This window comes from Natrix helvetica, assembly GCF_964273705.1.
Source record: "Natrix helvetica genome assembly, chromosome: 16".
NCBI lineage: Eukaryota > Metazoa > Chordata > Lepidosauria > Squamata > Natricidae > Natrix > Natrix helvetica.
Window position 1 is genome coordinate 4,467,488 of NC_138563.1, and position 27,423 is coordinate 4,494,910.

At 48.3% G+C, this 27,423-nt stretch overlaps 2 protein-coding genes across 6 annotated transcripts in view; one reads left to right on the forward strand and one right to left on the reverse strand.

Annotated features, from left to right (window-relative positions):
* MACROD1 (mono-ADP ribosylhydrolase 1) overlaps positions 1–27,423 on the forward strand; it is a 182,682-nt gene that overhangs the window by 20,679 nt on the left and 134,580 nt on the right. The window lies entirely within an intron of this gene.
* On the reverse strand, positions 250–25,713 carry FLRT1 (fibronectin leucine rich transmembrane protein 1). 3 transcript variants are annotated; one of them, XM_081968178.1, is made up of 5 exons: positions 25,462–25,713; positions 21,982–22,407; positions 18,942–19,335; positions 9,167–9,516; positions 250–8,147 (listed from the first exon to the last, which is right to left on the reverse strand). In XM_081968178.1, the coding sequence occupies exons 4-5, from the start codon at positions 9,470–9,472 to the stop codon at positions 6,465–6,467; spliced, it is 1,989 nt and encodes a 662-aa protein (XP_081824304.1). In that variant the 5' UTR covers positions 9,473–9,516; positions 18,942–19,335; positions 21,982–22,407; positions 25,462–25,713; the 3' UTR covers positions 250–6,464. The 3 variants fall into 3 exon arrangements, with proteins under 3 accessions (XP_081824304.1, XP_081824302.1, XP_081824303.1); XM_081968176.1 differs by lacking the exons at positions 18,942–19,335; positions 21,982–22,407; XM_081968177.1 differs by lacking the exons at positions 21,982–22,407; positions 25,462–25,713 and having other exon boundaries at positions 18,942–19,676.

A 27,423-nucleotide genomic window follows, 5' to 3' on the forward strand; every position in this document is an offset into this window, starting at 1 on the left:
AACTGAGCTGACCTAAATTATTATTATTATTATTTAATTGGCAAGTCATCAATCACAACCTAACTCGTCACCATCCATCAGGGATCACATTATTGGATTATAGTGTGTGTGTGTGTGTGTGTGTGTGTGTGTGTGTGTGTGTGTGTGTGTGTATTGAGGTATTGAATAATGAAAGAAAGAAAGGATGGAACTTTAAACAGATGCGAAGAGCTAAATAATGGAAACACGAATAACAAAACAGACGGAGGATGGGAAGCAGAAAAGAAATGTTATTATCACGTCTTTGAACATAACGGCGATCTGAGGGTCAAAATCAATTTAAGCTTAAAAAGTTAAAATAGAGTTAGAAATAAAAGGGGAAATATAGCATATGTATATCAATATATTAAAATATGTGAAAGAGTAAGGAGGAGGTCCAGAACTGACGGGCGGTAATAAAAGACATGGGTAAATAATATGAAATAATGAAAATGAAATGGAATAACTATGAGTAATAATACTATGGCTACTTGTATTGAAATGTATGATACTCAGGTATCACACCATTCATGCAGCGATATGTACAGTATAAACAATATAAAATAAAAAACTTGATTTTATATATATATATATGTGTGTTTGTGTGGGTGTGTGGGTGTTTCCATACATACAGACATATATATATACTGTATGTATGTATGTATGTATGTATGTATGTATATACTGTATATATATGTGTGTGTTGTATTTGTGCTGATAAATAAATGAAGGGAGACTAGTATAGATCTATTTCAAGCTATTTAGCTCTCATCAGCTAGCCATACCATTACTGGGATTCAAACCCAGTAAGAGAGCTGATGAGAGCTAAATAGCTTGAAATAGATCTCCCTTCATTTATTTATCAGCACAAATACAACACAAATATAAAAAGGCAACATTAAAAATATGGTTTTCTGCCTGGATGGTCTCCTGTAGTGAGCCGATAGACAGAAAGGGGGAGTGCTGTCCTATTTTTGGAGCATCGACAGTCCTTGGGTGGAATGACATTGCGGGGAAGGTGGGGGAGTGCGTTTATAGCTATGAGCTGGACCCTCAATGTCCTTTTAAAACTTCCAGAAGGGATTTGGGGTGCTGTCCAAGAAGATGGAAGAGAGCGGGGAAGCGAATTGCTTGGGCGCAGAAGTCCGAATGGAAGGCGGGGGGGGGGAAGCGAAACGGGAGGCGTTTCCCAGCTTTGTCTCTTCCCAAAAAATGTTATCTTAGACAAGCAGGTGGAAAGAGAGCCCATTGTACGCCCTTTCCCTCCCCCTCCCCAACTAAGCCAACAGGAAGCCCGAAACGGCTGCTCACGTTGATGGGGACGGACAGGGCAAATGGTGAGCGTCAGCCAGCGTTAACTGGGGATTTTGGAAATATTCAGATTGCAAAAAAAAAAAGGGGGGGACTTTTTAATAAGGACACCCCCCCTCCCATCCTACTGCCCTCCCTCTCCTTTGGCTTTCCTGCCTCCCCGTCTGGGTCCTCCCAACCCCGCTATGAAACCACTAGTTCAGTTTTGCTTCTCGACTTAGGACCACAACTGAGCCCAAAGTTCCTGTCGCTAAGCAAGACAGTTGTTTGGCGAGTTTCCTCCCCCTCCCACCCATTTTACGAACTTTCTTGCCACGGTTGTTAAGTGAATCCCTGCAACTGTTAAGTTAACAACACACGGTTGTTAAGCGAATCTGTCTTCCCCTATTTGACTTTGCTTGTCGGAAGGTCGCAAAAGGGGATCGCGTGACCCTCCGGGACAATGCGACTGTCATAACTATGGGCCGGTTGCCGAGCGTCTGAATTTTGATCACATTGACAGGCACGGAGATGCTGCAACGGTCATAAGTGTGGGAAACGGCTATAAGTCACTTTTTTTGTTTTAGTGCTGTTGTAACTAAACGAATAGTTGTAAGTTAAGGACCACCGGTATCTTGCTCAGCCATTTAAAGTCCTGAAATAAGGAACCATTGCATATTTTGCCTGATCTGTGACCCCCTCCCAATTTCGGCTCCAGCTAACTTAGCCAATGAACAAGGATGCTGGGAGCAGTAGTCCTGATAAATTGGTTGACAAATAATGTCAACATCTTAATGCAACTGATCCCTGAAAGGTTGGGCACAAAGGCACGTTTTCATTCCTCTGGGTGCCCCAGGCCTCTTTCTCTCGCTTGCTTTGTTTTCAAAACAAAATAAATCAAAACCTTCTTCTAAAATACAAACTTAGAATAAGAGAGTTGGAAGGGACCTTGGAGGTCTTCTAGTCCAACCCCTGCTTAGGCAGGGAACCCTATACCGTTTCAGACAGATGGCTATCCAACATCTTCTTAAAGACTTCCAGTGTTGGGGCATTCACAACTTCCGGAGGCAACTTCTGTTCCACTGATTAATTGTTCTCACTGTCAGGAAATTCCTCCTCAGTTCTAAGTTGCTTCTCTCTTTGATTAGTTTCCACCCATTGCTTCTTGTTCTACCCTCAGGTGTCCTGGAGAATAGTTTGACTCCCTCTTCTTTGTGGCAACCCCTGAGATATTGGAAGACTGCTACCCTGTCTCCCCTAGTCCTTCTTTCTATTAAACTAGACATCCCCAGTTCCTGCAACCGTTCTTCATATGTTTTAGCCTCCAGTCCCCTAATCCTCTTGGTTGCTCTTCTCTGCACTCTTTCCAGAGTCTCCACATCTTTTTTTATATCGTGGTAACCAAAACTGGATGTAGTATTCCATCTATGGCCTTACCAAGGCATTACAAGCCGAGTTGCAAATCGCTTGTGAAGACCAACGCCAGCATATACCGGCACCCGTCAAATCACCTGAATTAATGATAAGGAGTGGCATTATTTCGGGGGTGGGGGTGGGGTGGAGGGGAGCATGGGTTGTGTGTTGTTGTTGTTGTTTTTTTAAAAAAATTATTTCGACTTTGCCTTGTGCTAAACGCCAGCTCCCCGAGAGCCTGCTCACATTATCTCGGTCTGTGAAGTGCTGGGTACGGGAGCTAAGCACTGATTAAAATTACACTTTGCAGGAGGTGAGAGCAGCACCTTGGGTCCCAGGCCCTGATTATGCAAAGCGCTGTTTAGCGGAAAAATATTAGCTAGCCTGCAGCCATTTCTTCTCCCTTCCTCCTCCTCCCAGCTTATCTGTGTGTTTTCCTCACTGTTTAAAGCAAGGCGCGCGTCAACCGAGCCTCCTCTCGTCTTCCGATAGACCTCCCTGGATTCCCTCCTCTTCACCCACATTATCTTGGGGTGCTGCTTACATCTTGAAAACCAAAATCGTGGGCTTGGCAAGGAAGGCAGCGAATGGACACCTGTCTTCAGAGCAGTATTTCTCAAACCTTCCCCCCCCCCTAAGATGGGTGGACTTCAATCCCCAGAATTCCCCAGCCAGAGGAATTCTGGGAGTTGAAGTCCACATGAAGCAACGGGTGGAAACTAACCCAGGAGAGAAGCAACTTAGAGCTAAGGAGGAATTTCCTGACGGTGAAACAATTAATCAATGGAACAACTTTCCTCCAGAAGTTGTGAATGCTCCAACGCTGGAAGTTTTTAAGAAGAGGTTGGATAACCATTTGTCTGAAGTGGTGTAGGGTTTCCTGCCTAAGCGGGGGTTGGACTAGAAGACCTCCAAGGTCCCTTCCAACTCTGTTATTCTATTCTATTCTAAGTCTTTAAAGTGGACAAGTTTGGAGGCCGCCCCTCCTGATTCAGGTCAAAGGTGCTTTTACCAAAAGGCAACTGAACTTTCTTGGGGTTTTTTTCTCCTTTGAAAACATTCGTCTTCTCATCCAAGATTGCAGTCATCGCGTCATTCGCACGCCAAAGGTTGATGGATAAGCTCCCTGGGAGCTAACAAGAGCTAACGACCAAAGATGAGATGACTGCCAAGAATATACATCCTTCCGTTTCCCACCAGCCGGTTAGAACTGAAGGAGCTTCTTGGATGAGAAGCGAAATATTTTCAATATTTGTGACTCAGACCAGCAGTCCATCGGCCAGTTTCAGCCTTGGCTTTCCATGCGCTTCTTCATTGTCCGCCAACTGAAAATCTTCCCCAGCGATGCTGGAAGACCAAACTCAAGAAACTGGCACATGGCGCGCAGCCCATTCTCGGAGGTCAGCCCGTCAACGGTGCACAAAATCTCAACAGGTCGAGCCCTGTGTTCAAGTACATTGTCCTACTTCAGTGGCCCACTTTGTCTGAAGTGGCCTAGGGTTTCCTGCTCGAGCAGGGGAAATTGGCCGAGAAGACCTCCAAGGTCCCTTCCGTTGAGCGTTGATGGACAGCCCTGAATCTTAGATTGTTCTCTAATCAATTGCTCTCAACTCCAGTAATTTCAGCCTGATCCTCCTCACTGCAACCACGTTATAAAGCCATCCGTCCCCCTCCCCAAAGATAACCAGTTGTTTTGCATCTAACCGGCTTTTCAACCTCCTGTTTTTTTTTTGCTACAGTAAATCCTGCATTTTTTTTTTTTTTGAGCCTCTGGATTCGCTCTGGAGAAAAACAAGCCCCTGCCCTGCATCCACGAGAGGTCCAAACTGGGGGTGGCACAATTGAAAAGATGGCAGCCGCATGTGGGTTGCCCCAGGGGTGAAATCCAGCAGGTTCTGATAGGTTCTGGAGAACCGGTAGAAGAAATTTTGAGCAGTTCGGAGAACTGGCAAATGCCACCTCTGGCTGGCCCTAGAGTGGGGGGGGGTGGGAATGGAGATTTTGCAGTATCTTTCCCCCAGGAATGGGGTTTTTGCAGTATCCTCCCCATTCCTGGGGAATGGAGATTTTGCACTTTCCTTCCCCCAAGAGTAGGGAGGATTTTGTAGTATCCTTCCCCTGCCACACCCACCAAGCCACGCCCGCAGAACCGGTAGTAAAAAAAAAAATCACCACTGGGTAAGCCCCTTGCTCGAAGCTCATCTTTCTAAGGTGAGAACCTCCAAGCCAGGAAGTCCTTCAATGAGTCCCAAATTGGATTGAAGAGACCCTTGCCGTTGAGGTGGCCTGGATATCACGGCCCCTCTGGGGATCCCTAGATCTACAATTAGGACTTTTTTTAAAAAACAAATTCTCCCCAAGTTAGCGAATACTGAGGTTAAGAGAGGGATAGATCTTTTGAGCTGATGCCAAAGGCTTTGGACTACAAAAAAAAAAAAACCCATCCTTTCTCTTCTCCTCCCTTAACATCTTAAAAACCATTCACCTGTGAACCTGAGATTCGTTGGGGAAAATTCAGAGCCCCTCCTCCCCTCCCCCCCCAACCATGGAAGGTTTGATTATCTTGCTGGTTGGAAGACGCTGCTGGAACTGTTCCATCTTCACACACCTTTCTTTCTTTCTTTCTTTCTTTCTTTCTTTCTTTCTTTCTTTCTTTCTTTCTTTCTTTCTTTCTTTCTTTCTTTTTTGCTAAAAACTCAAGAGCTACACGGTGAGTTTATCCCTACGAAGGGAATCGTCTGGAGTGACTGTCCCGAGAGATAGCTGGGTGAGAAGGTGGCGATGATGGAGAGAAGATTCTCTCATCAGCGAGAAGATTCTCCCGTGGTGACAAAGAGCGACTTTTCAGGACACCCCCCCCCAAAGAAAAGGGGGTGGGGGACAGAGAACCTCCCCCGAACCGTATATTGTTTCTCGATTTTGCACAACAAATCCAGAACCTGTAAGGAAAGCAGAATTATGGGGTGCAAAAACAAAGAATGATCTTTCCCACGCATCCTCTAAGACAGTTGACTGTTTAGCCATCACGACAAGAGTGTCGATTTCTCTTTCTTTTCTTATTTTTTTTTTATAATCTAACCCCTGAACAAAATAGAAGATTTATACAGGAAGAAAGATAAACAGGTAGCATTTCCCCCCCCGTTTTTGATCCTCAAGTGTCATTTCTGCCTTCCTCCAATTCTTCCCCTCTTCTACCCCCCCTCGCAGGGGGGAAAAAAAGCCCACCGCAAACCCCCATAAAACCCGAAAGTTCGTTCACGATTGTTCCTCCCGATCGCTCCTTTTTTCGTTTTTTTTTTTTAAATCTGGCATATTAAATATAAATTAGGTCTTTTTGTCCCCTCCGTATCTACTTTTCAAAACTTGCTTTTGTGTATGCTGTGTGTGGGTTTTGTTTTTTTTTTACTTCCCCTCTCCCCTACAAAATAAGGTCGGTTTGTAAAATTCGCTTCCCTTCCCCTCCCCTTTCGGTTCCAGCGGGTTTTGCTCGGGAAAATATAAGTCCGCGTTTCGCTGTTTTTCTTTTTTTCCTTCTCGGCAAAAATAATAATAATAATAACATGAAAATGAAACCACCCAACCGAAAAACCGATCCAAGCTCAAACCTGTGTGCGTGTGCATCTGTGTGTGTGTGAGAGAGAGAGAGAGAGAGATTGGGGAAGGGGTAAAAACGGGGGAGTGTGGGCGCGGGGTGGGGGAGGCGACACGATGCATCTGGAAGGAGGGAGGGGAAAACCTCTGCATCATGTATAGGCGTAGTCTACATCTGGGATGCCCCCTTCTCTGTATCCCCGAGTTGTGCCGTAGCCAATTGTGTGGGTACTTTTGTAAAGGCTGGTTCCGTTGGAAGGGAATATGGTGTGGATGACGTACTCTTCCTTCGCCCGGTGAGGGTTGATGGGGATCATTTGCAAGCCGGGCCCTCGGATCTCCAAGATGGAGTTGTCTTTCTTGGTGCCCGACTCCATGTAATCGTCCTTCTTCCGGTTGCCTCGCTCGCGCGTCAGCAGCTCCCCGGTCCGGTGGACGTACCAGCAAATGGCAGCCATGACCAGGAAGAGAAAAACCAAGGCCACCGCCCCGCCGATGATCCCCGCCAGGGGCAGCCCAGCCATGGGGTCCAGGTTTTGTTCATGGTTGAGGGTGGTGGTGGGACTGTACATGTCGGCGGTCTCGGCTTTGGCGCACACGGGACTCTCATCGGGTATGTAGGTGTTGCCCGTCTCCATGGTGACCATGCAGATGATGTAGGTGGACTTGGGCTCCAGGGCGGTCAGGAGGTACTCGGTCTTGTCGCCTTGCACCAGCGTCTCAGTGATGGAGCCGACGGCCGGGCTGTGGCCCAGGCGCAACCAGCTGAGGCGGAAGGAGGCCGCCGGGAGGGATGCCTTCCAGCTGATGCGGATGCTGTCGGCGGTCAGCGGCTTAACGTTCAGCACCAGCGTTTTGGCTCCTGACCCCGTGGCCATCGGATAGTCGATGTTGGAATCGGGCAGCTGGATGCCCGGCCGTTTGGCTTTGAGGGTGAAGAGGGAGCCCTGCGGGGTGGTGATGGCAGCGTTGCTGGCTGTTGTTTTGGCTGCCACTGCTGCCGCGTTGCTCTGCTGGCCGGCTTCAAAGCACTCGTCCATCTCATTGGTGATGTCTTTGATGGCCATCCCTCTGACCCGGTCAGGCCCTTGACACATCAGTCCTCTGACGTTAACCACCGCTGCTCGGGCCTTGACCCAGTCCCTCAGCCACATGAGGTTACAGCTGCAGTACCACGGGTTGTTCCTCAGCAAGAGCTGGGAGAGGCTGTCCAGATCGTCAAAGAGACCCTTGGGCAGGGTGGTCAGGTTGTTGTTGGACAGGTCCAGCTTCTCCAGCTCCCTCATCTTGGACAGGGTGTTGTATGGGATGTGGCTGATGGCATTGTCCTGCAGGTACAGCTTCTGCAGGTGGGTGCTGGGCAGGTTGAGCGGCGGGGCTGCCAGGGAGTTGCGCACCAGCGAGAGCTCACTCAGGTTCTGCAGGCGGCTGAACGTGTCGTCCGCGATACGCTGGTTGGCGAGCAGGTTGCCGTCCAGCACCAAGCGCCGCAAGCTGTTGAGGCCTTTAAAGGCGTGGAGGGGAATGGTGGAGATGCGGTTGTCGTCCAAGCGGAGTTCCTCTAGAGTGCGCGGCAGCCCGGAAGGGATGCTGCTGAGGTGGTTGCGGGAGAGGAAGAGCAGCTTGAGGCGGGTGCTGTCGGCGAAGGCGTCGTCTTCGATGCTGACGGTGGAGACCGAATTGTCGTCCAAGTGCAGCTTCTCCAGCAGAGGGATCCTAGCCAGGGAGTCCCGGGCGATAGTCCTCACGTTGTTGTCCTGCAGGTGGAGCTCCTTCAGCGAGCGGGGCAGATTGATGGGGAACTCGTCCAGATCATTTTCGTAGAGGTAGATGACCTGCCGGGAATCAGAGGAATCGGACAGTCAGCATGCAGAGAGGGAGAAGATTATATATACGGTACCCAATTGAGAAAACTTGACTGTAGTGTTCCTGAGCTAGAAATAAGCAGGATTCTAGACCGTCCTAAGCTAACCTTGTTTTTAGAAGTAAAATCTGCGGAAGGACGGAGCGGAGGGACTCTAGCGTTTTGTCTAGCTATGGATAGATAATTGATAATGATATAATGTATACATAGGTATTGGTTTGACAAGAGAAAATTTGGCATCAATTTTTAAATGATGACCATGAAAGGAAGTTTAGACATTTTGTTATGTATGAAAGCCTATAATATCGAAATTGGATTGATCATGGATACACTTAGATAAATAATTGATAATGATATAATGTATACATATATATTGGTTCGACAAGAGGAAATTTGGTATAAATTTTAAATGGTGACCAGGAAAGGAAGTTTTGAACCTTAGTTATGTACGAAAGCCTACAATATTGCAATTGGATATAAACTGTAAACCGTGGTTAAGAAAGGAGGTTTAGAAACTTTTGTTATCATGCATAATTAATTTTTATTTAGAACGTTTCACAAAGATAGAATGTTGTTGGGTGATATTGAAAATAGACAATGGAATGCCGTTATGTGGTTTTGCTTTGAATTTTGGAATATTTGTCATAAAGGGATGTTAAAACAACTATAGTCATATGAAGGATGATGATAGTAATATATATAAGTATATTTGATGTAAAATATATAATTTGATATGGATTATAGGTGGTGACTGTGGAAGGGATGCATGAAAGTTCTTTGCAACCAATTGACACACTTTTTATAATTTGTCATGGAATATGTTTTTATGGTGTTTGTTGTGTCTTGTTTGTGTCTATTCAAAAAATAAACATTAAAAATTAAAAAAAGAAAAAACCACCAAGCTCAGAGAGCACCAGCGCCATCTCAGAAACTGAACCATGATTGCCCCCCCACCTCCTTCTCCATTTCGTCCCCCCTCGTCCGTCTCACCTGAACGTTGAGTTTCTTCTTCAAACTAGAAGGGATGCCCGCGTTATTGATCTGGTTATTCTGCAGATAGAGGGTGGTGGCATCGTCTGGGATGTCAGCCGGGATGGAGGTGAGACCCCGGTCGTTGCAGTAGATGAAACCGTTGTCGCACCGGCAGACGGAGGGGCAGGTCGTGCTGTCGATCACCTCGCTCAAAAAGGCCACCAGCCCGTAGCAGAGGAAGATCCAGTCGCGCAAGTCCATGGCGGCCGCCGTGGTCACCACGGTGGCGGTCACCACGGCGGCTGTTGGCGACGCCGTCGCCATGGCGCCCGGTGACTTTGGCCGTCCCAGGGTGAAGCCTTTTGGACCTGCGGGAAGAGTCAAGTTTCTATGTTTAGCCTAGATCAGTGGTGGGCAACCTTTTTTTCCAACTGAGCCAAATCTCGCCAAAACCACGATTGAAATTTATTTTGAGAGCCACATTTTTAAAACCGAAAATACATAGGATGGTACACTGTTTTTAGTTTCAATAAACTCTGGCATTTGAAGCACGCAAGTCTTAAAGCTGTCAAGTTACAAGATCCTTGCATCCCTAACCCTTTAGGAAAAAAACCCCAAGGGGGTCTTCAAACCTGACAGCTTGAAGACTTGTGGACTTCAACTCCCAGAATTCTGAGAATTGAAGTCCACCAAGGGCATCAATCATATTAGCCCAGGGATCTGCAAAATTGGCTCTTAAGACTGGTGGACTTCAACTCCCAGAATTCTGAGAATTGAAGTCCACCAGTCTTAAAACAGCCAACTTTGCAGACCTCTGTGTTAGCCCAAAGCCTGGCGCTGGGCGGGCCTTGCTCCCCCATTGGTGGAGGCCCAAGAAGCGAGGAGGGAGAAAAAGAGACGGAGGCCAAGGAGCTTCTCCCCCCCCCCCCGCAAAAATCTTATCAGCTGCGGCCGAACCGGTAGTGGAATTTAGGTCTGGGTCGCACAACCGGCTTAAAGAGCTTCCTGTCGCTTTAACGCCTTGAACGCAGCTCCAGTGGCCTCTTGATACCCTTGTAGTTTATATTAGGGAGTTTATGTAGCCGATCAAATTAAGACCAGTAAATGCGTCTGGTTTTATGGCCCGGTTTTATTCTCGAACACGAAGAGAAGGCGACGAAGGAACGAGCTGTAGGTCCTGGCTGATGAGAGCGGGGAAATGGAAAGGAAGAAAGTCTTTTTTGGAAGGACACATTGCCATTTTCCTCTCCGGAAAAGCAGCCCAAACTTCCAGATTTCTATTTTTCTACTTGCATTTTTTTTTTACGTGCTCTGGAACTGCTCGGTTGGCAGAAGCTGGCACGTCCCTTTTTCATAGGATTTAAGGTTGCCTAATTCTCCCATTCTATCACCTATAAGTCTTTTCCAAATCCCCCATCCCCCGTCCCTCTTTTTTCTTAAAAATCTGGATGCCAGGGCAGGAAAAAAAAAAACCACCACCCTTCATTGGTGCCACTTTTTTTTTTGCAAGTTCAAAACCCCAAATGCAAGAAGCAGGAGCCCCCCGAGCAGCTGTCAGGCCCCGGGCACAAGTTTCTAAGCATTAAAAAAAATCCATCGGTCACCTTGGCTCGCCCCATCTGGCTGACTGCACCCCAGAGGGGGGACAGGGCTTGGTGCCCAAACAGCTGGACGTCCTTCAAATATTCTTGAGGGTCTTTGGTTCACAAATATTAGGGCAGGTGGCATTTGATGGAAACCAAAAAAAAAAGCAAGTTTTTTTCTTTAAACCTTAGGAACTTAAAAAAAAAAAAAGTCTGGACTTCAGCTGCCAAAATTCCCCAGCCAGCAGAGAATTCTGGGAGTCGAAGTCCACAAAGTTGCGTTAACACTTGATAGTTCTGTATTGGGTGTTTTAACAAACACGCAAGGAGCCAGGTCATCATGCCTAGAATGAAGGCTTCTTCTCCCCTCTTCTAACCAAGATCTTAACAATGTTGGTTTAATGGGAAAAACAACCGGAAGTAGCCTTACGCCATCCAAGGAAGCGGTTTGTTGTTTTATCGCACCTCTTTTGCACCTTTCTCCCACCTCCGTGGGGCTAATAAGCTGTTGATTGTGACTTTTGATCCCGTAACCACAAGGTTTAAGGAATGAATACCGGCGTCTTAAAAATGTCTCTCCCAGTGAGAAATGCAGAATGAAATCTCCCAGCCTTCTCTGGTTCTAGCTCCTTGGGATCAGATTCATAAGCAGCAGCTTTGCTAGGATAGTCCTCGGCTTACGACCACCATTGAGTCCAACATTTCTGTTGCTAAGCAAGACAGTTGTTGTGCAAGCTTTGCCCCATTTCGCAACCTTGCTTGCCCCCGTCATGAAGGGAAATCCTTGCCGTACTTAATCACACGCTTGTTAAGTGGCTTCCCCATCGCTGGTCAGAAGGTCACAAGGTCACGTAATCCCGAGATGCTGCAACGGACATAAGCATGAATCCGCTGCCAAGCGCCCGAATTTTGATCGCACGACCGTGGGGATGCTGCAACGGTTGTAAGTGTGGGAAACGGCCCTAAGTCACTTTCTTCAGTGCCTTGGTAATTTCGAACGGTCGCTAAACCAACTGTTGTAAGCCGAGAACTACCTGCATTTAGAGTTTTACCCTCGTTCCTTAATTTCAGCCGTTTTCCCAAGCTTTTCTCTGCTTCATCCTCCCAGCGTTAACAGGGGCGGCGGTGCTCATCTCCGTTTCAAAGCCGAAGAGCCAGCGCTGTCCGAAGACGTCTTCGTGGTCATGTGGCCGGCATGACTCAACCCCGAAGGCGCACGGAACGCTGTTCCCTTCCCACCAAAGGTGGTTCCTATTTTTCTACTTGCATTTTTTACCTGCTTTCGAACTGCTAGGTTGGCAGAAGCTGGGACAAGTCACGGGAGCTCACTCCGTTACGCGGTGCTAGGGATTCGAACCGCCGACCTTTCTGATCGACAAGCTCACCGTCTTAGCGGTTTTTTAAAAAAGTGGTGGTGGGAGGCGAGCGACTTTATCCATCCCTACAAATTCTTTTAGGGCACAATGTTTTGCAACGTCCGATGGAAAAAAAAGGGAGCCAACCGAGACACGGTTTGTTCCATCTCTGCGTAAGCATCTCTGCGGCGTATCTGCCAACAATCAGCCCCCCTGCGAGATCACAGCGCCTGCTTCAAAACTTCCCAAATTGCCGCAAATCAGTCTTGTTTCCCCCCCTCCCTCCATTTTTTTAAAAAAATGCACAGCCGTTCCAATGGCATCTTCCAGAGAACGTCAGATGCTCAGGAGAGTCTGACAGGCCTCAGTTCCCCAGGCAGGTTGAGAATGATTGCAATTATTCAGGGATTGTCAGGTTGAATAATAAATATGGAAGCAGGCTGCATTCGACATTAAACACCCCCTCCCCAATCCTCTGTTTCAACCCCAACCACTTTAAAACTAACCCAGCTTTGCATATCGTTCGCAACGGCGCTTCTTAAGTCTTGCGACTGACCTCGTTTAGAGTGATGTACGAACGGCGCTTCTTTGGGGGTTTCTATGTGGAGCGTTTTCCCAAAGTCAAAGCCGAGGCGCTTTTAAATCACTATTTTAAATTTTAAATTCCCCTGCCGCGCTCCCTGTTTTTTTTCACCTCAAAACAACGGGCTCTCCACAATTGTACGCAGGTCGTTTACTGATGCACAGAGTTGGAAGGGACCTTGGAGGTCATCTAGTCCAACCTCCCCCCCCCCAAGCAGGAGACCCTACGCCATATCTGACCGAGGGCAAATCCAATGTCTTCTTGAACCACCTCCAAACGCCAGACTGGCTGTAAGTTTCTTTTTTCCCCCGGTGCCGCTGTAATTTCGAACAGGCCTACCTGTTCAAGATAGTTATCTGTTTAAAGAAAATAATACAGGTAGTCCTCGACTTACGTCAGGAAATTTCTCCTCAGTTCTAAGTTGCTTCTCTCCTTGATTAATTTCCACCCATTGCTTCTTGTTCTACCCTCAGGTGCCTTGGAGAATAGCTTGACTCCCTCTTCTTTGGGGCAGCCCCTGAAGATAATCTGAACACATCTATCCTGTCTCCCCTAGTCCTTCTTTTCATTGAAGTAGACCTACCCAGTTCCTGCAACCGTTCTTCGTATGTTTTAGTCTCCAGTCCCCTAATCATCTTTGTTGCTCTTCTCTGCCCTCTTTCCAGAGTCTCCACATCCGTTTTTTACATCGTGGCGATTAAAATTATTAAAGAGGGAATGGAAGGGGAAAACGCGTGCACTCCACCGCTCTCACCCCCGTGCCCCTCCATCCACCTCTGGGGAATTAATCGGTACTAGCTTCTCTTCCACGCGGGCGCCAATTATGCAGCGAGAGTTTTCGAGATGATTAAAACTAGCAAACTGCCTGTTGCTAAGGCGGTGGGGGGAAATGTGTGATGGCAGCCCGCAGCCCGCACGAGAGATGTGTCTTCGGTTGTAGCCGCTTTCGGGGGGGGGCGCTAACATCTCAGGTGTGGCCCTTGAAGCGCCTCAGTTGCGCCTCTGAATGTGATCTCCCCCCATCAAAGGGTCCCGAATCCAATCCATGGACCTGTAAGCTATAAAACCTGAGTGCACAGGAATGACCAGTCAAATGCAAAAAGGTCTCCCAAATAGTGTTTATTTAGGACACTGTTTCTCAACCTGGCCAATTGCAGGTGGGTGGACTTCAACTCCCCCTGGCTGGGGAATTGTGGGAGTTGAGGTCCACCCACCTTCAAGTGGCCAGTGCTAAGAGACATGGATTTAGCATGACTTTCCCACTGTGGCCCCTTTCAGTTGTCTTGGGTAAAAGACCCCATCGCTCCAGGATCTGTGCCCCCCCCCTGAAACCAAACGCAATTGCTGGTTGGATAACTCAGCGCATTAAGCCTTGGTTTAACCGTGGTTAAATGAGATGGCACGCCCAGCTTTGTTGTTGTTAGTTGCAAAGTCGTGTCCGACCCATCGCGACCCCATGGACCACGTTCCTCCAGGCCTTCCTATCCTCTACCGTCCTCTGGAGTCCATTGAAGCTCAGGCCGACTGCTTTGGTGACTCCATCCAGCCCCCTCCTTCTCTGCCGTCCCCTTCTTCTTCTTTTGCCCTCCATCCTTCCCAGCATGAGGCTCTTCTCCAGGGAGTCCTTCTTCCTTCTCCTTAGGTGGCCAAAGTCTTTGAGTCTCCCCTTCAGGATCTGGCCTTCTAAAGAGCAGTCAGGGTGGATCTCCTCTAGGACTGACCGGTTGGATGGCCTTGCAGTCCAAGGGACTCAATGCAGGAGTCTTCTTCTCCAGCACCATCATTCAAAGGCCTCCATTCTTTGGCCCTCAGCCTTCCTTAGGGTCCAACCTTCACAGCCATCCATTGCAACTGGGAAAACCATCGCCTTGACTAGACGCCCTTTTGTAAACCATACAAAAACGACCATGGTTTGCCTTGGTGCAAGATCCTCCCTTCAGCCTTCCCTTCTTCCCTTTTTTGCTCGCCTGATCTGAAAAACAGCCCGATTTCAATTCCGTGTTTGCTTCCCCTCATCACGGCAGCCAGCGTTGAGTCAGATCTGGCATCTCCCGAAATGCAAGGCAGGCTACCCACTTTGCAAGTCAAATCATCATCAAAACGTAGCTGGAGCCATTCGGCTCCAACTGAGCTCCTAAGCTAGCAGGTGCGAGGGGCGGGGGGGGGGGGGAACAAAAAAAAGCCCTGATGCACGAATCTGGTTTATTCCAAATTTATTGACAGGGTAAGGGGCTCCAGTGTGAGAACCGGCTGTCCCGCCCCTCTCATCTGCATATCCCCGCCCCTTTGCATTCTGCCTCGGTGGGGTGATGTCAGACGTGTGATTGGCACCCAATTCGGTGGGGAGCAGGAGGGTGGGGGCGAAGGGGCGGCGGCGAAGAGACGGGATTTATTTCAGATGAGTCTATTCTGAATGTTTAAAATAACACATTTCTGGCAAGTTATTCCTTTGGGTCTCAATTGGTATGCATTAATTCACTTCTGTCTACTATCGTTGCCTGCTCCTGTTATCTGATCCTCGACTTTGGCTGGCTCACAACGCCAAAATTAGAAATGCGTGGCGCGTCCCGGCTTCGGTGGGTTGCTACCGATCGGTCCCCTTTTCAATTCCCTTTGCCCCGTTGATTCCCTCTTCTCCGCCCCGCAACACCGGGTTTTCCTTTGGAAGCTAGCTTGATAAAACTTACCCTGTTTCCCTGAAAATAAGACCTATCCAGATAATACGCTTTTGAGCACATGGGCTAAAATAAGCCCTTCCCCAAAAATAGGCCCTCCCCCAAAATATTGCAACACTGCACCAGCCACGAGGTGACCACGCTTGCTGCCTCCTGCACCCCAAAAGTAATAAGACCTCCCCGAAAATAAGGCCAAGCGCTTATTTCGGGGGTCAAAAGATAATAAGGCCCTGTCTTATTTTCGGGGAAACATGGTAGAAAGCTGTGCCTAATAGAATTAAAAATGCCATTCAAAACAGGTTACTTACAACCCCTTTAGTGACCGTCTGAAATTGCAACGGCACAGAAAAAGCGCCGCTTGACTCAAGAGAACACTTGTTGCTCAGGGTTGAAGGTTTGCAGACGTTTCACGACCCAACTAGGCAACATCATCCATGCTAGAAGGGAGGGGGGGTTTGCTCTCTGTTTATATGTGGCGATTGCCCTCTCAGGGCTGAATCTGGAAGCTGTAAACAAGGAACGACCAACTTAGACATGCAATAAAAGAGAAACGGCCTAATCCAGGAACCCCCAACACAGATAGGGCAAGCCACTAGTCCAGGGGTGTCAAATTGGATTTCATTTGTTACGTCTGCAACAAAACCACCAAGCTCAGAGAGCACCAAGGACCCCACATTCCTCCTCCTCCTCCTCTACTCTGCAAATCCTACTCCCTTCTAGCACTGAGGATGTTCCCTAGTTGGGTCATGAAATGTCTCCAAGAAGACCACCAAGCTCAGAGAGCTCCAAGGACCCCACATTATTATTATTCCTCCTCCTCCTCCTCCTCCTCCTCCTCCTCCTCCTCCTCCTCCTCCTCCTCCTCCTTTCTGCAAATCCTACTCCCTTCTAGCACTGAGGATGTTCCCTAGTTGGGTCATGAAATGTCTCCAAGAAGACCACCAAGCTCAGAGAGCTCCAAAGACCCCACATTATTCTTCCGGGGCCAGAACACCCGAAGGCAGGGCAAGAAACAACGGATGGAAATTAACCGAGGAGAGAAGCAACCTGGAATTAAGGAGAAACTTCCTAACAGTAAGGACATTTAACCGCGGAACAGCTTGCCACCAGAAGTTGTGAGTGCTCCCTCACCGGAGGCTTTTAAAAAGAGTCTGGACAGCTATTTGTCTGAGATGGTATAAGGTCTCCTGCTTGAAGAGGGTGTTGGACTAGAAGACCTCCATGGTCCCTTCCAGCTTTATTCTGTATTCTATTCTGTGTTTGTTAGCAGCAGAGGCCGTCTGTGATTTTGGAAAGCGGTTTTAGGGAAGGCTCAAACTTCTGATTAGGGGACGAGAGAGTAAAACATATGAAGAACGGTTGCAGGAATTGGGCCTGGCTGGTCTAGTGAAGAGAAGGACCAGGGGAGACAGGAGAGCATCTTCCAATATTTGAGGGGCTTCCACAGAGAGGAGGGGGGGACACAAGCTATTCTCCAAAGCCACTGAAGGCCAGACAAGGAAGAATGGATGGAAACTGAACAAGGAGAGATTCAACCTGGAAATAAGGAGGAATTTTCTGAACAATCAACCCATGGAACTTGCCTTCGGAGGTTGTGGGAGCTTCATCACTTGAGACTTTCAAGAAGAGACTGGACTGCCCTCTGTCAGAAACGGTGTAGGGTCTCCTTATTGGGTGGGTGGTTGGGTGGTTGGACTAGATGACCTACAAGATCCCTTCCAACTCTCTTCATCGAATATTCCCATGAACGTATCCACGGCTGGACCAAAGAGAGATTCCACCCCATGCTCTGGAAGCCACATTTTTGTGGCTGCTGCTCTGTGCGCAAAGAGGAGGATCACTACCTCTGGCAACAAGACAGGCAGGCCAGATGTGCGCAGAGGCACGGCTGTTTAGCTGGACCAATCAGGCCCTCCAATGAGCAAAGATGGATGTCATCCCAGGGATGCATCTGACAGCCTCCGAGCCTTGGCATTGCCATGCGAGGGCGGGGGGGTGGGAAACGATACCCAAGGGTGAGAGGCCCCAGCGAGAACAGGCAAATCCTGGCGTGATGTAAGATCTTTCACCATCTTTCATCATTAGCCCAGCTGGCTGAAGGACACCCGCCAGGGCCTGGCATCCTTTCTCTCCCTCCCCTTGTTTGGCCTGCTTCTTGTGCCGTACAGATGCGAGCGGAAGATCCCCAGCGTGCGTGGATTGCATCAGGAGGGGGGGAAGGGGCTGGATTTTGGCCTTAAAAGCATTGGCAGGGGAGCCTAAGAGTTGGCAACAACTGCCAGGCAGCCGGGAGGTCTCCGATAAACGTGCAGGCAGGGCACAGGTGTGCTGGTCTCGCACGAGGCTCAGAGGCCGACCAGAAATGGCCAGGAGAGCAGAGAAGACGGTCGTCCAAATTTTGCACTCTCTGGTTTGGGCTCACATTAGCAGTGGGCAACTGAATAACCTTGGAGGTCTTCTAGACCAACCCCCTGCTTCAGCAGGAGACCCTATAATTATTCTGGACAAATGGCTGCCCAATCTCTTCTTAAAAGTCTCCAGTGTCGGAGTACCCACAACTTCTGAAGGCAAAACCATTCCATGGATATATTTTTGTCATTGTCAGGAAATTTCTCCTTAGTTCCAGGTTGCTTCTCTCCTTGATTAATTTCCACCCATTGCTTCTTGTTCTGCCCTCAGGTGCTTTGGAGAATTGCTTGACTCCCTCTTCTTTGGGGCAACCCCTGAGATATTGAAACACTGCTATCATGTCTCCTCTGGTCCTTCTTTTCATTAAACTAGACATACCCAGTTCCTGCAACCGTTCTTCCTATGTTTTAGCCTCCAGTCCCCTAATCCTCTCTGTTGCTCTTCTCTGCACTCTTTCTAGAGTCTCTGCATCTTTTCTACATTGTGGCGAACAAAACTGGACGCTGTATTCCAAGTGTGTTTTGGAAAGCAAAAACAGTCTTATAGAGCTGCCTGTTTTTTGAACTATTCAGGCAGGGAATTCAGGCACCGTGAAGGGGCAGGAGACGCAACCTGGCACGAAGGGGGAATTTCCCGCCTAAGCAGAGGGTTGGACTAGAAGACCTCCAAGGTCCCTTCCAACTCTGTATTTTCTGTATTTCTGACACTGAGAAACCAAACTGAATAAAAAGATGTAATAGGCCCAGCCCTGAAGCAACCCCATTTTCCACCTGCACGTGTACACAAGCAGTCCTTGATATACGATGTTTCATTTTAGCGACCGTTTGAAGTTATGACAGCACTGAAAAAAAGTGACTTACGGGCATTTTTTCACACTGACAACGGTCGCGGCATCCCCATGGTCACTGGATCAAATTGGGACAACTTGACAGCTGATTTGTATTAAAGATGGCCGCATGGTCCCCCGGGGGGGGGTGTAACGTGATCCCCTTTTGCGATTTTCTGAGCAGCAAAGTTAACAGCGGAAGCCAGATTCGTTTAACGACCACGTGACTAACTTGGCAACTGCAGTGATTCACTTAAGGGGGGCAAGAAAGGTGGTAAAAGTGGGGCAAAGCTCACTGAACAACTGCCTCGCTTAGCAGCAGAAACTTTGGTCTCAATTGTGGTCGTAAGTTGAGGACTAACCTGTATAAGATTGGGCGGTGTTTTCTCTTTCTTTCTTTCCTTCTTTCCTTGTCTTTCTTTTTCTTTCTTTCTTTCTTTCTTTCTTTCTTTCTTTTTTTCTTTCTTCTTTTTCTTCCTTCCTTCCCCTTCCTTCCTTCCTTCCTTCCTTCCTTTTCTTTTAAACACTCTTAAAAAAAAACAAGGGGTGATGAAATCTCCCTCTCTAGCAATTCCTTTTTCTTTCTTTTTCTTTCATCCTGGGAAAACGGGCGTTGCGCTGATGCCCAGCTGTTGCCACTGCAAAAGAGGCCCGATCGGTTGTAAACGACTAATGTTATTTTTCCCATAAGGAATCGCCTTCCATCTGCTTCCAGGAGTGGCAGTGAACTGCGGGTGTCATTGTTGGTGTTTGCTTCTGTGCAGAGAGCCAAACAAACGGCCCATCCTCTGGTTAGTTTTTTCCTTTTTCAAAAAAATTGCCCCATTTCCCATCCAGATTTTGCTAATCCCTCTGCCCCCCCCCCCTTGGATTCCAGAGTGCAATAAGGCCATTTAATTAAGATATTTGACAGCATGGCATCAAACGGGCCAAGGACGCATGGAATTAATACGACGGGGGAAACCCCTTGACACATGATCTGGCCCCTTAGCTGGAGGGAAAAGGCCTGGGTTATGTTTAGACAGATGCTATTCATCGGGCAATCTGACACAGAGCAAGTGTAGGAAGATCGCCTACCCCCCTACCCTCCCCCCCGACTCCACAGTCTTACGGACAGTGAATTTAATGAGGACTAGCTCTGCTGGATCTCAGCAAAGCAGATTGATGGCTGAGAAAAGCCGTTGATTGAGTGATCATCTTGGATGGATGGCGACCATTAGCGTCTTTTAAAACGTGGCTGCTTTAAGAGGGGGGGTGGACTTCAACTCCCAGAATTCCCCAGCCAGCATGGGTGGCTGGGGAATTCTGGGAGTTGAAGTCCTCCCCCCCTCTTAAAGCAGCCACGTTTTAAAAAAAACAGACCTAGGTAGACTGATTTAAGGGGGCAACTTGTACCTATCTATCCTTGGCTTATCAGACTATTTATCTATCTTCTATCCTTGGGCTGTCAGACTCTTAAACACAACCACAATCACTCCATGCACAAGCGGAAACATATGACTAGTTTTTTCTTTTCTTTTTCCTTTTCCCCTAATCACTTGCATTGGGATTATTCTTTATACTATCTATGTTGTTTGTATTTGTTGTCATGAATTGCACCAATGGGCATGAATTGTTGTCATTTTGTACAATGACAATAAGGGCTCTACTCCTCCTCTACTCTACTTCTACTCTACTCTAATTCTACTCCTACTCTACTCTGCTCTAATTCTACTCTACTCTACTTCTACTCTACTCTACTTCTATTCTACTTCTACATTACTTCTACTTCTACTCTACTCTAATTCTACTCCTACTCTACTCTATTCCTACTCTACTCCTACTCTACTCTAATTCTACTCCTACTCTATTCTAATTCTACTCTACTCTAATTCTACTCCTACTCTACTCTACTCTAATTCTACTCTACTCTAATTCTACTCTACTCTAATTCTACTCCTACTCTACTCTAATTCTACTCCTACTCTACTTCTACTCTACTCAAATTCTACTCCTACTCCTACTCTACTCTAATTCTACTCTATTTCTACTCTACTCTAATTCTACTCCTACACTACTTCTACTCTACTCTAATTCTACTCTACTCTACTCTACTCTACTCTACTCTACCTCCTCCTGCAGGAGAAGTCTACCTGTAGTGATGGTAGAGCAGGACTTGGTATAGCTCCAGGTATTTGTGGCGAAAGCACCCAAAAAAAGCAATTAAAGTTACTGTTTTCCTACCCAATAACAACAGCTTACAAGAATTACGGAGGGGCCTGGACGGATCTTTGGATAGACAGATGGAGCAAAGTATATTTTGGCTTTCTGAGGACCCTGTTTACAACCCCCCCCCCTCCCAAATACATAAATAGCTCACAAAAAACAGGCCGGCAAAATTCAGCCGGCTCCAATGCTCGAAGGAGTAATTTAGCAATGCTAGGGAAGCGAAGCAAACTGAACTTCTTCAATCTATCCTCCCTTAACAAAATCTTGGCCACGCTCTTTAATCTGGCCAATAAATTCATAACGCTGTATCCACAGCCCCCTCCCCCCCATTGTTAAACTGGGAAGGGGGAGAAACTGAACTGGGAGACTCTAGTCCTGCCTTAGCCAGCTGGGTGACTTTGGACCACTCGTTCTCTCTCTCTCTCTCTCTCTCTCTCTCTCCCTCTCTCCCTCTCTCTCTCCCTCTCTCCCTCTCTCTCTCTGCCCAACCCACCTCACAGGGTTATTGTGGGGAAAATAGGAGGAGGAAGAAGGCATGTTGGGCATATTCCCCACCTTGAATTCTCTGTAAAAATAATAAAGGTGACATGCAAATAAATAAAAAATTAATTTATGGCTGGCTGGGAAATTCTGGGAGTTGAAGTCCATCCTACCAAACGTTGCTGATATTGAGATATGCTACTTTTGGAAGCTCCAGGGCCAATCGTCACAACACCGTAGGGAATTCTGGGGTAGGGAACGTGAGATTAAAAACCCCGCCTAATCAGCAGGATGCCAAGTTCAGTTCCCTCCCTCCCCGCAAGCTGGATGGCCCCGAGTGCGAGAGCAAAACTGACCTTCAGCGCAACTCTGCGTAACCGCTCTCTGCAAAACGGGGGAGTGCAATTGTTTTTAAATTTATCTGTGCTCAGCGGCTGGCCTTAAAACTGCTGTGGTAGAAAAGCAGGGATATAAATAACGGCCCTTTTTTCACCCCTTGGGGATCCCACCTGCTTTGCATGCTAAAGGTTCCACCTCTTCCTAATATGACCTCAGCCATCCTTAAGGATTGTTGTTGTTGTTAGCTGTGAAGTCATGTCCGATCCATCGCAACCCCATGGACAACGTTCCTCCAGGCCTTCCTGTCCTCTACCATCCCCTGGAGTCCACTGAAGCTCAGGCCGGCTGCTTCAGTGACTCCATCCAGCCACCTACTTCTCTGCCGTCCCCTTCTTCTTCTTTTGCCCTCCATCGTTCCCAGCATGAGGCTCTTCTCCAGGGAGTCCTTCTTCCTTCTCATCAGGTGGCCAAAGTCTTTGAGTTTCCTCTTCAGGATCCGGCCTTCTAAACAGCAGCCAGGGTTGATCTCCTCTAGGACTGACCGGTTGGATGGCCTTGCAGTCCAAGGGACTCACAGGAGTCTTCTCCAGCACCAGAGTTCAAAGGCCTCCGTTCTTTGGCACTCAGCCTTCCTTATGGTCCAACCTTCACAGCCATCCATGGCAACTGGGAAAACCACCGCCTTGACTAGACGCACTTTTGATTGGCAGGGGGATGTCTCTGCTTTTTAGGACGCTCTCTAGATTTGCCATAGCGGTTGTCGCCCAACCACCAATTCCAATTCTATAAAATGGACCTGTCCTTTGGCCCAAAGCAACATGGATTAGATTAGTCAAGTCAAAACAAATAATGCTTGCAGCCACAACAGACAATCGAAGCATTAACGTTACAAGAGATAATCATCAACACCTTTGATAGCAACACCTTTGATTACTTAAGAACAAGGCAATGGCACACTTTCACAACAACCGCAAACTCGGGTGTGTGCGTGGACACAAAGCCGTTGCATTAATAGAATAGGCACCATACAATATACATAATGACTGCATAAAGATGGATGTCATATACATCGCTTGGGGGAGGGAGGGGGGGGCTAAAAGATAAAAAGTAAATCTACCAAAGAAACTTAACAGAATGCCAGAGTTGGGAAGGGACCTTGGAGGTCTTCTAGCCCAACCCCTTGCTCAAGCAGGAAATGTGTGTGCCAGCTTTGCTGGGTGGTTTGCTTATATCAGGGGTGTCCAAACTTGGGAACTTTAAGACTTGTGGACTTCAACTCCCAGAATTCCCCAGCCAGCATGGCTTGTGGACTTCAACTCCCAGAATTCCCCAGCCAGCCATGCTGGCTAGGGAATTCTGGGAGTTGAAGTCCACAAGTCTTAAAGTTCCCAAGTTTGGACACCCCTGGCTTATATAATCGAACAGTAAAAATATAAGAATTTCTAGTCATTCTGAGCATCCTTTTCATTAAAAGGGGCCCGTCTTTGTTCAGCTGAATAAACGCGCAATCTTAAAAGGCAATCTCTGGGGGTTTTTTCTGTGTTTTTATCAAGCCATCCCTATAATCCGGCATAACATAACCCTATACCCATGGTGAACGAGCACGTCGTCGAGGTAGCATTGGGGACGGATCGGAGGTGAGCTGCCAATGCTGCCAGGACCTTCGTGTGAAGGTGCGAGGGGCTTAGGCTAGGCCGAATGGGAGGGTTTTGATACTGAAGCCTGTTGTGAGAGAACCTGCGATGGGAGTGCAGAATTGGGATGTGGAGGTAGGCCTTCATTAAGTCCACTGATGCCAGTGGCATGACCCCCTGGAGTATGGACCTGAGGGAGGACTCTCTGTGGGCACATGTGCCGTTGCCAGCTGATCTTCATGCGCAATGACCGGCTGGTCTTCACAGCCTGAAAACAGCCCCCAAAACGGCCGTTTTCCAGGCTGTTTTGGGATTGTTTTTCAGGCCTGAAAAATGACCGAAAACACCCCGGAAAATGTCCCGAAAAATGTCCTGAAAAGCAGCCAAAAAAGAAGCATGCGCGCACTGGCCATTTGGTCTTCAGTTTTCTGGTGCTCCGGCGTGCAGATATGCTCGTGTGTTTCGGTTTGGCCACTCGGCGCTGAAAAGGTTCGCCATCCCTTCCCGATACCATTCTGGACAAATGGCAGTCCAATCTTTTCTTAAAAAGCACCCACGACTTTTGGTGGCAAGTCGTTCCACTGATTAATCAGTCTCACTGTCAGGAAATTTCTCCTCAGTTCCAGGTTGCTTCTCTCCTTCATTAGTTTCCACCCATTGCTTCTTGTCCTTCCCTCAGGTGCCTTGGGGAATAGCTTGACTCCCTCTTCTTTGGGGCAACCCCTGAGTTATTGGAAGACTGCTATCCTGTCTCCCCTAGTCCTTCTTTTTCATTAAACTAGACATAACCCAACTTAAGTTTCTCCAACCTTGGGGCAGGCTTCTGAAATCCAGCTTTCTCCAGATGGCTCAGGATTAGGGAAAAACGTGGCTTGGCAAGGCCTCCTAGAACAAGTTTGCAAATGAAAGACCTGTTGCAACTAGAAGAGGAGCCTTCTTTGTTTAAATATATATATATATAGTTATTTGAATTCATGCCGGGGGAAGATGTCAAAAACTTCAGGTTCGTTCTAGCAAAATGCTCCCCAAAGGATAAACATGGACGTTCTCTTCGCATTCTCAGTTCTCTGGTTATGCACACTTCCCCTTTTGGCAGCATTCGGTCAGGAATTCCTAAAAATCCCCTTTTACACACTTTCCTATGTTGTGTCACACAAGATCCCCGAATCCTCACCCCCCCAAACCCCACTCCACAAGGGTGTCTGAATGGACACCTGTTCTTTTCACAGAAGTCCAACCCCCCCCCCCCATATCCCCTTCCAAAAGGGACTACTGTAAAATGGAGTTTGGTCCCCCCCCCCCCAACTTAGACACCTTTGTTTTCCCTATATGCTAAATTAGGTGGAGTAATATTGTTATTGCCAAGAAAGAAAGGGGGGGGGGAGTGGTATGTTATTGCCAAGAAACCTGGAGACACTCAGCCCTCCCCCCAAATGGAATTCCTGCCTGCTCTCCCAATCAGAAGAAAGTTTGGGTGGAGGGTTTTTGTTTTGGATTCTTTTTTCCTTCTTCTTCTTCCAAGCAAGATGTGAATCACCTTTTCTTGAAATGCGCCCAAAGGATTTCTCCCGACCTCGTTTTTTTTGGGAAACAGTCCCAGGTGTGTCTTCGGCCAAGGCGTTTGCAAACCTGCCCCTTTTTCTCCCTCTTGCAACCTCCCCACCTGCCCTCCCTCCCCCCTCAAAACGGCTCGATCCCCATCCACAACCGGGCAGGGACCCTGACCACCCCCCAATCACTTCCCTCTTCTTTCCCTCTCTCCTAACTCAAATGATGGAGAAGCCCTGTGCTGCTCTCCCGGGAACAATCCAAGCACCTGATTCAAGAGCCCTTTTTTGAAGAGGTAGACTGCCTCCAGCTGAGGAAGCTCTCTCTCTCTCTCAATTTCTCTCCCTCTCATTCTCTCTCTCTCTTCCTCTCCCTCCCTCTCCTCCTCTCGTCTAGTTCTAGCAAAAGAAGGAGCCAAGTGCCCCAAACCTCCCCCCACCCCCTTGCCTTGAGTTAAGCCTTCAATCGGCGGTCCAGCCTGCTCCAAGGTTGGATGCCCCGTGTCTGTGGATGGAGGGGGGGGACGGGTCCCGGGTGGGAGCCCAAGGCCTGGAACCCCTGCGCCCCATCCTCTGCCTTGCCTTGCAAACTTTCCCCCCCTCCTGGCCTTACGGAGCATTGCGTCACAGCATCTCTCCCGGGGAGGGGGGGGCGGCGGGTATGTGTGACTTACCCCGCTTGGGCATCGCCGCCTCCGGCTCCCCGGGACGGCCCAGCGCTTGCCCGGAGCTCGCTTGTCCAGCGCCCGGCGGCAGGGGCCGCGGTGGTCGTCTTCCTTCCCTCTCTGCCTCCGGGCTCCAGGGCCGAGAAGAGACAGCCAAGCAGGCGGCGAACGATGCGCTCCGATCTCCCCTAGCGCCGTTTCCCCGGGCATGGCCAGGCCATTCCTCCTCCTCCTCCTCTTCCTCCTCCCTCCTGGCCGCTGCTTCGGATTCGCCCCTTCTCACCGGGAGGGGCCGCGGCGCAACGGGGGTCGGCGGAGCAGCGAGGGCTGCGCGCACGCCGTGCAAAAAAAAAACACACACACACACAAAACGGGCGGAGGGCAGCAGCGGCGGGGCTGGAGGAGGAGGAGGAGGAGGAGGAAGAGGAGGAGGAGGCGCTACCGAGCAACCCCTGGCGGCGGGGGAGCGCCTCTTTCTCCACTCCCCCCCCCCCCTTTCCCCAAAGTCTTTAAGTCTTGCGGTGCTGGTACGATCCTAAGTTGGTGGTTGAGGTTTATCCGACAGGAAACCTCTTAGACACTGGGGTTGGCTTGATTTGGGACATAAGGGTAGGACGCTAAATTGTCTGTTACAACAATCCTACCTGTCAAGGACTACTTCAGCTTCAACGGGGCAAACAATAAGATGCAAACTCAAGGTTAACCGCTCCAAACTCTCCTTGCAGAAAATATGACTTCAGCGGGAGTGGTCAACGCCTTGAATGCTCTACCTGACAGCCTCAAACCCCCTTAAACTGTCCAGCATGGAGCTCACCCCATTCCTAAGAGGTCCCTAAACCATCCCTGTCCTACTGTCCCCATTTATTCGTACCCATTTCCTGTGTCCATGTCCATGTTTATACTTATACCTGTCGTCTTGTACATGTTTGATAAACTAAGCAAACAAGCAAGCAAATAAATAAATAAACCTTGCCCAAGAGAAATCTCCGAATCCATCCTAAATGGTTCTGCAAGATCCCGGGCCTATCAACAGGTAATCCCCCCTGAAGATGGCACATATTCGCTTGATTTTCCCTACTCACAAGTAAGGCTGAAATCTGCCCCTCCTCCTCCCCTCACTTTTAAAGTTTTGACCTCCAATTCTGCATCCCAAATGGGAAAAGCACATTTTTTTCAAGTCCCAAAGGCTGCTTTTTCAAGAGGCAACTGGACGCTTCTTGGATGAGAAGCGAAAGGTCTTCAGAGACAAGCCGGAAAGTCCAGTTAACAGATGAACAGAGTTGGAAGGGACCTTGGAGGTCATCTAGTCCAAAGCAGGAGACCCTACGCCATTTCTGACAGAGGGCAGTCCAGTCTCTTCTTGAAAGCTTCCAGGGATGAAGCTCCCACAACTTCTGAAGGCAACTTCTATTCCATGGGTTGACGGTTCTCACTGTTAGAAGATTTCTCCTTATTTCCAGGTTGAATCTCTCCTTGGTTAGTTTCCATCCATTATTCCTAGCCTGGCCTTCAGTTGCCTCTTGAAAAAACACCATTGGGACAACCATGCCCTGGATTCCTGAGAATGTCCATCGATATATTTTTCAAGCCAACTCAAGGTCCTAGCTTGTAAATTCTCAGGAAGACTTGGGTAGGAAGACTGGCACTCACAATCTCCTGGTTTCTAGCTTTTCGCCTTCACCGCTTACAGCTCCCCTAATCCTCAACCAAGGTGGCCAACGGCAGCATGAAGCCATGCTGCTTCAATTGCAATTTTAGATCAATTGAAGTTATTTGCAGCAGGTGTGTCCAACCTTGGCAACTTCCAAGACCTGTGGACTTCAACTCCCAGAATTCCCCAGCCAGCATGGCTGCCTGGGGAATTCTGAGAGTTGAGGTCCACAGATATTAAAGTCGCCAAGGTTGGAAACCCCTGATTTAAGAGTGTATATGCAGGCTCTATGGGAATGTTTTTTGCAAATAAAGTTAAAA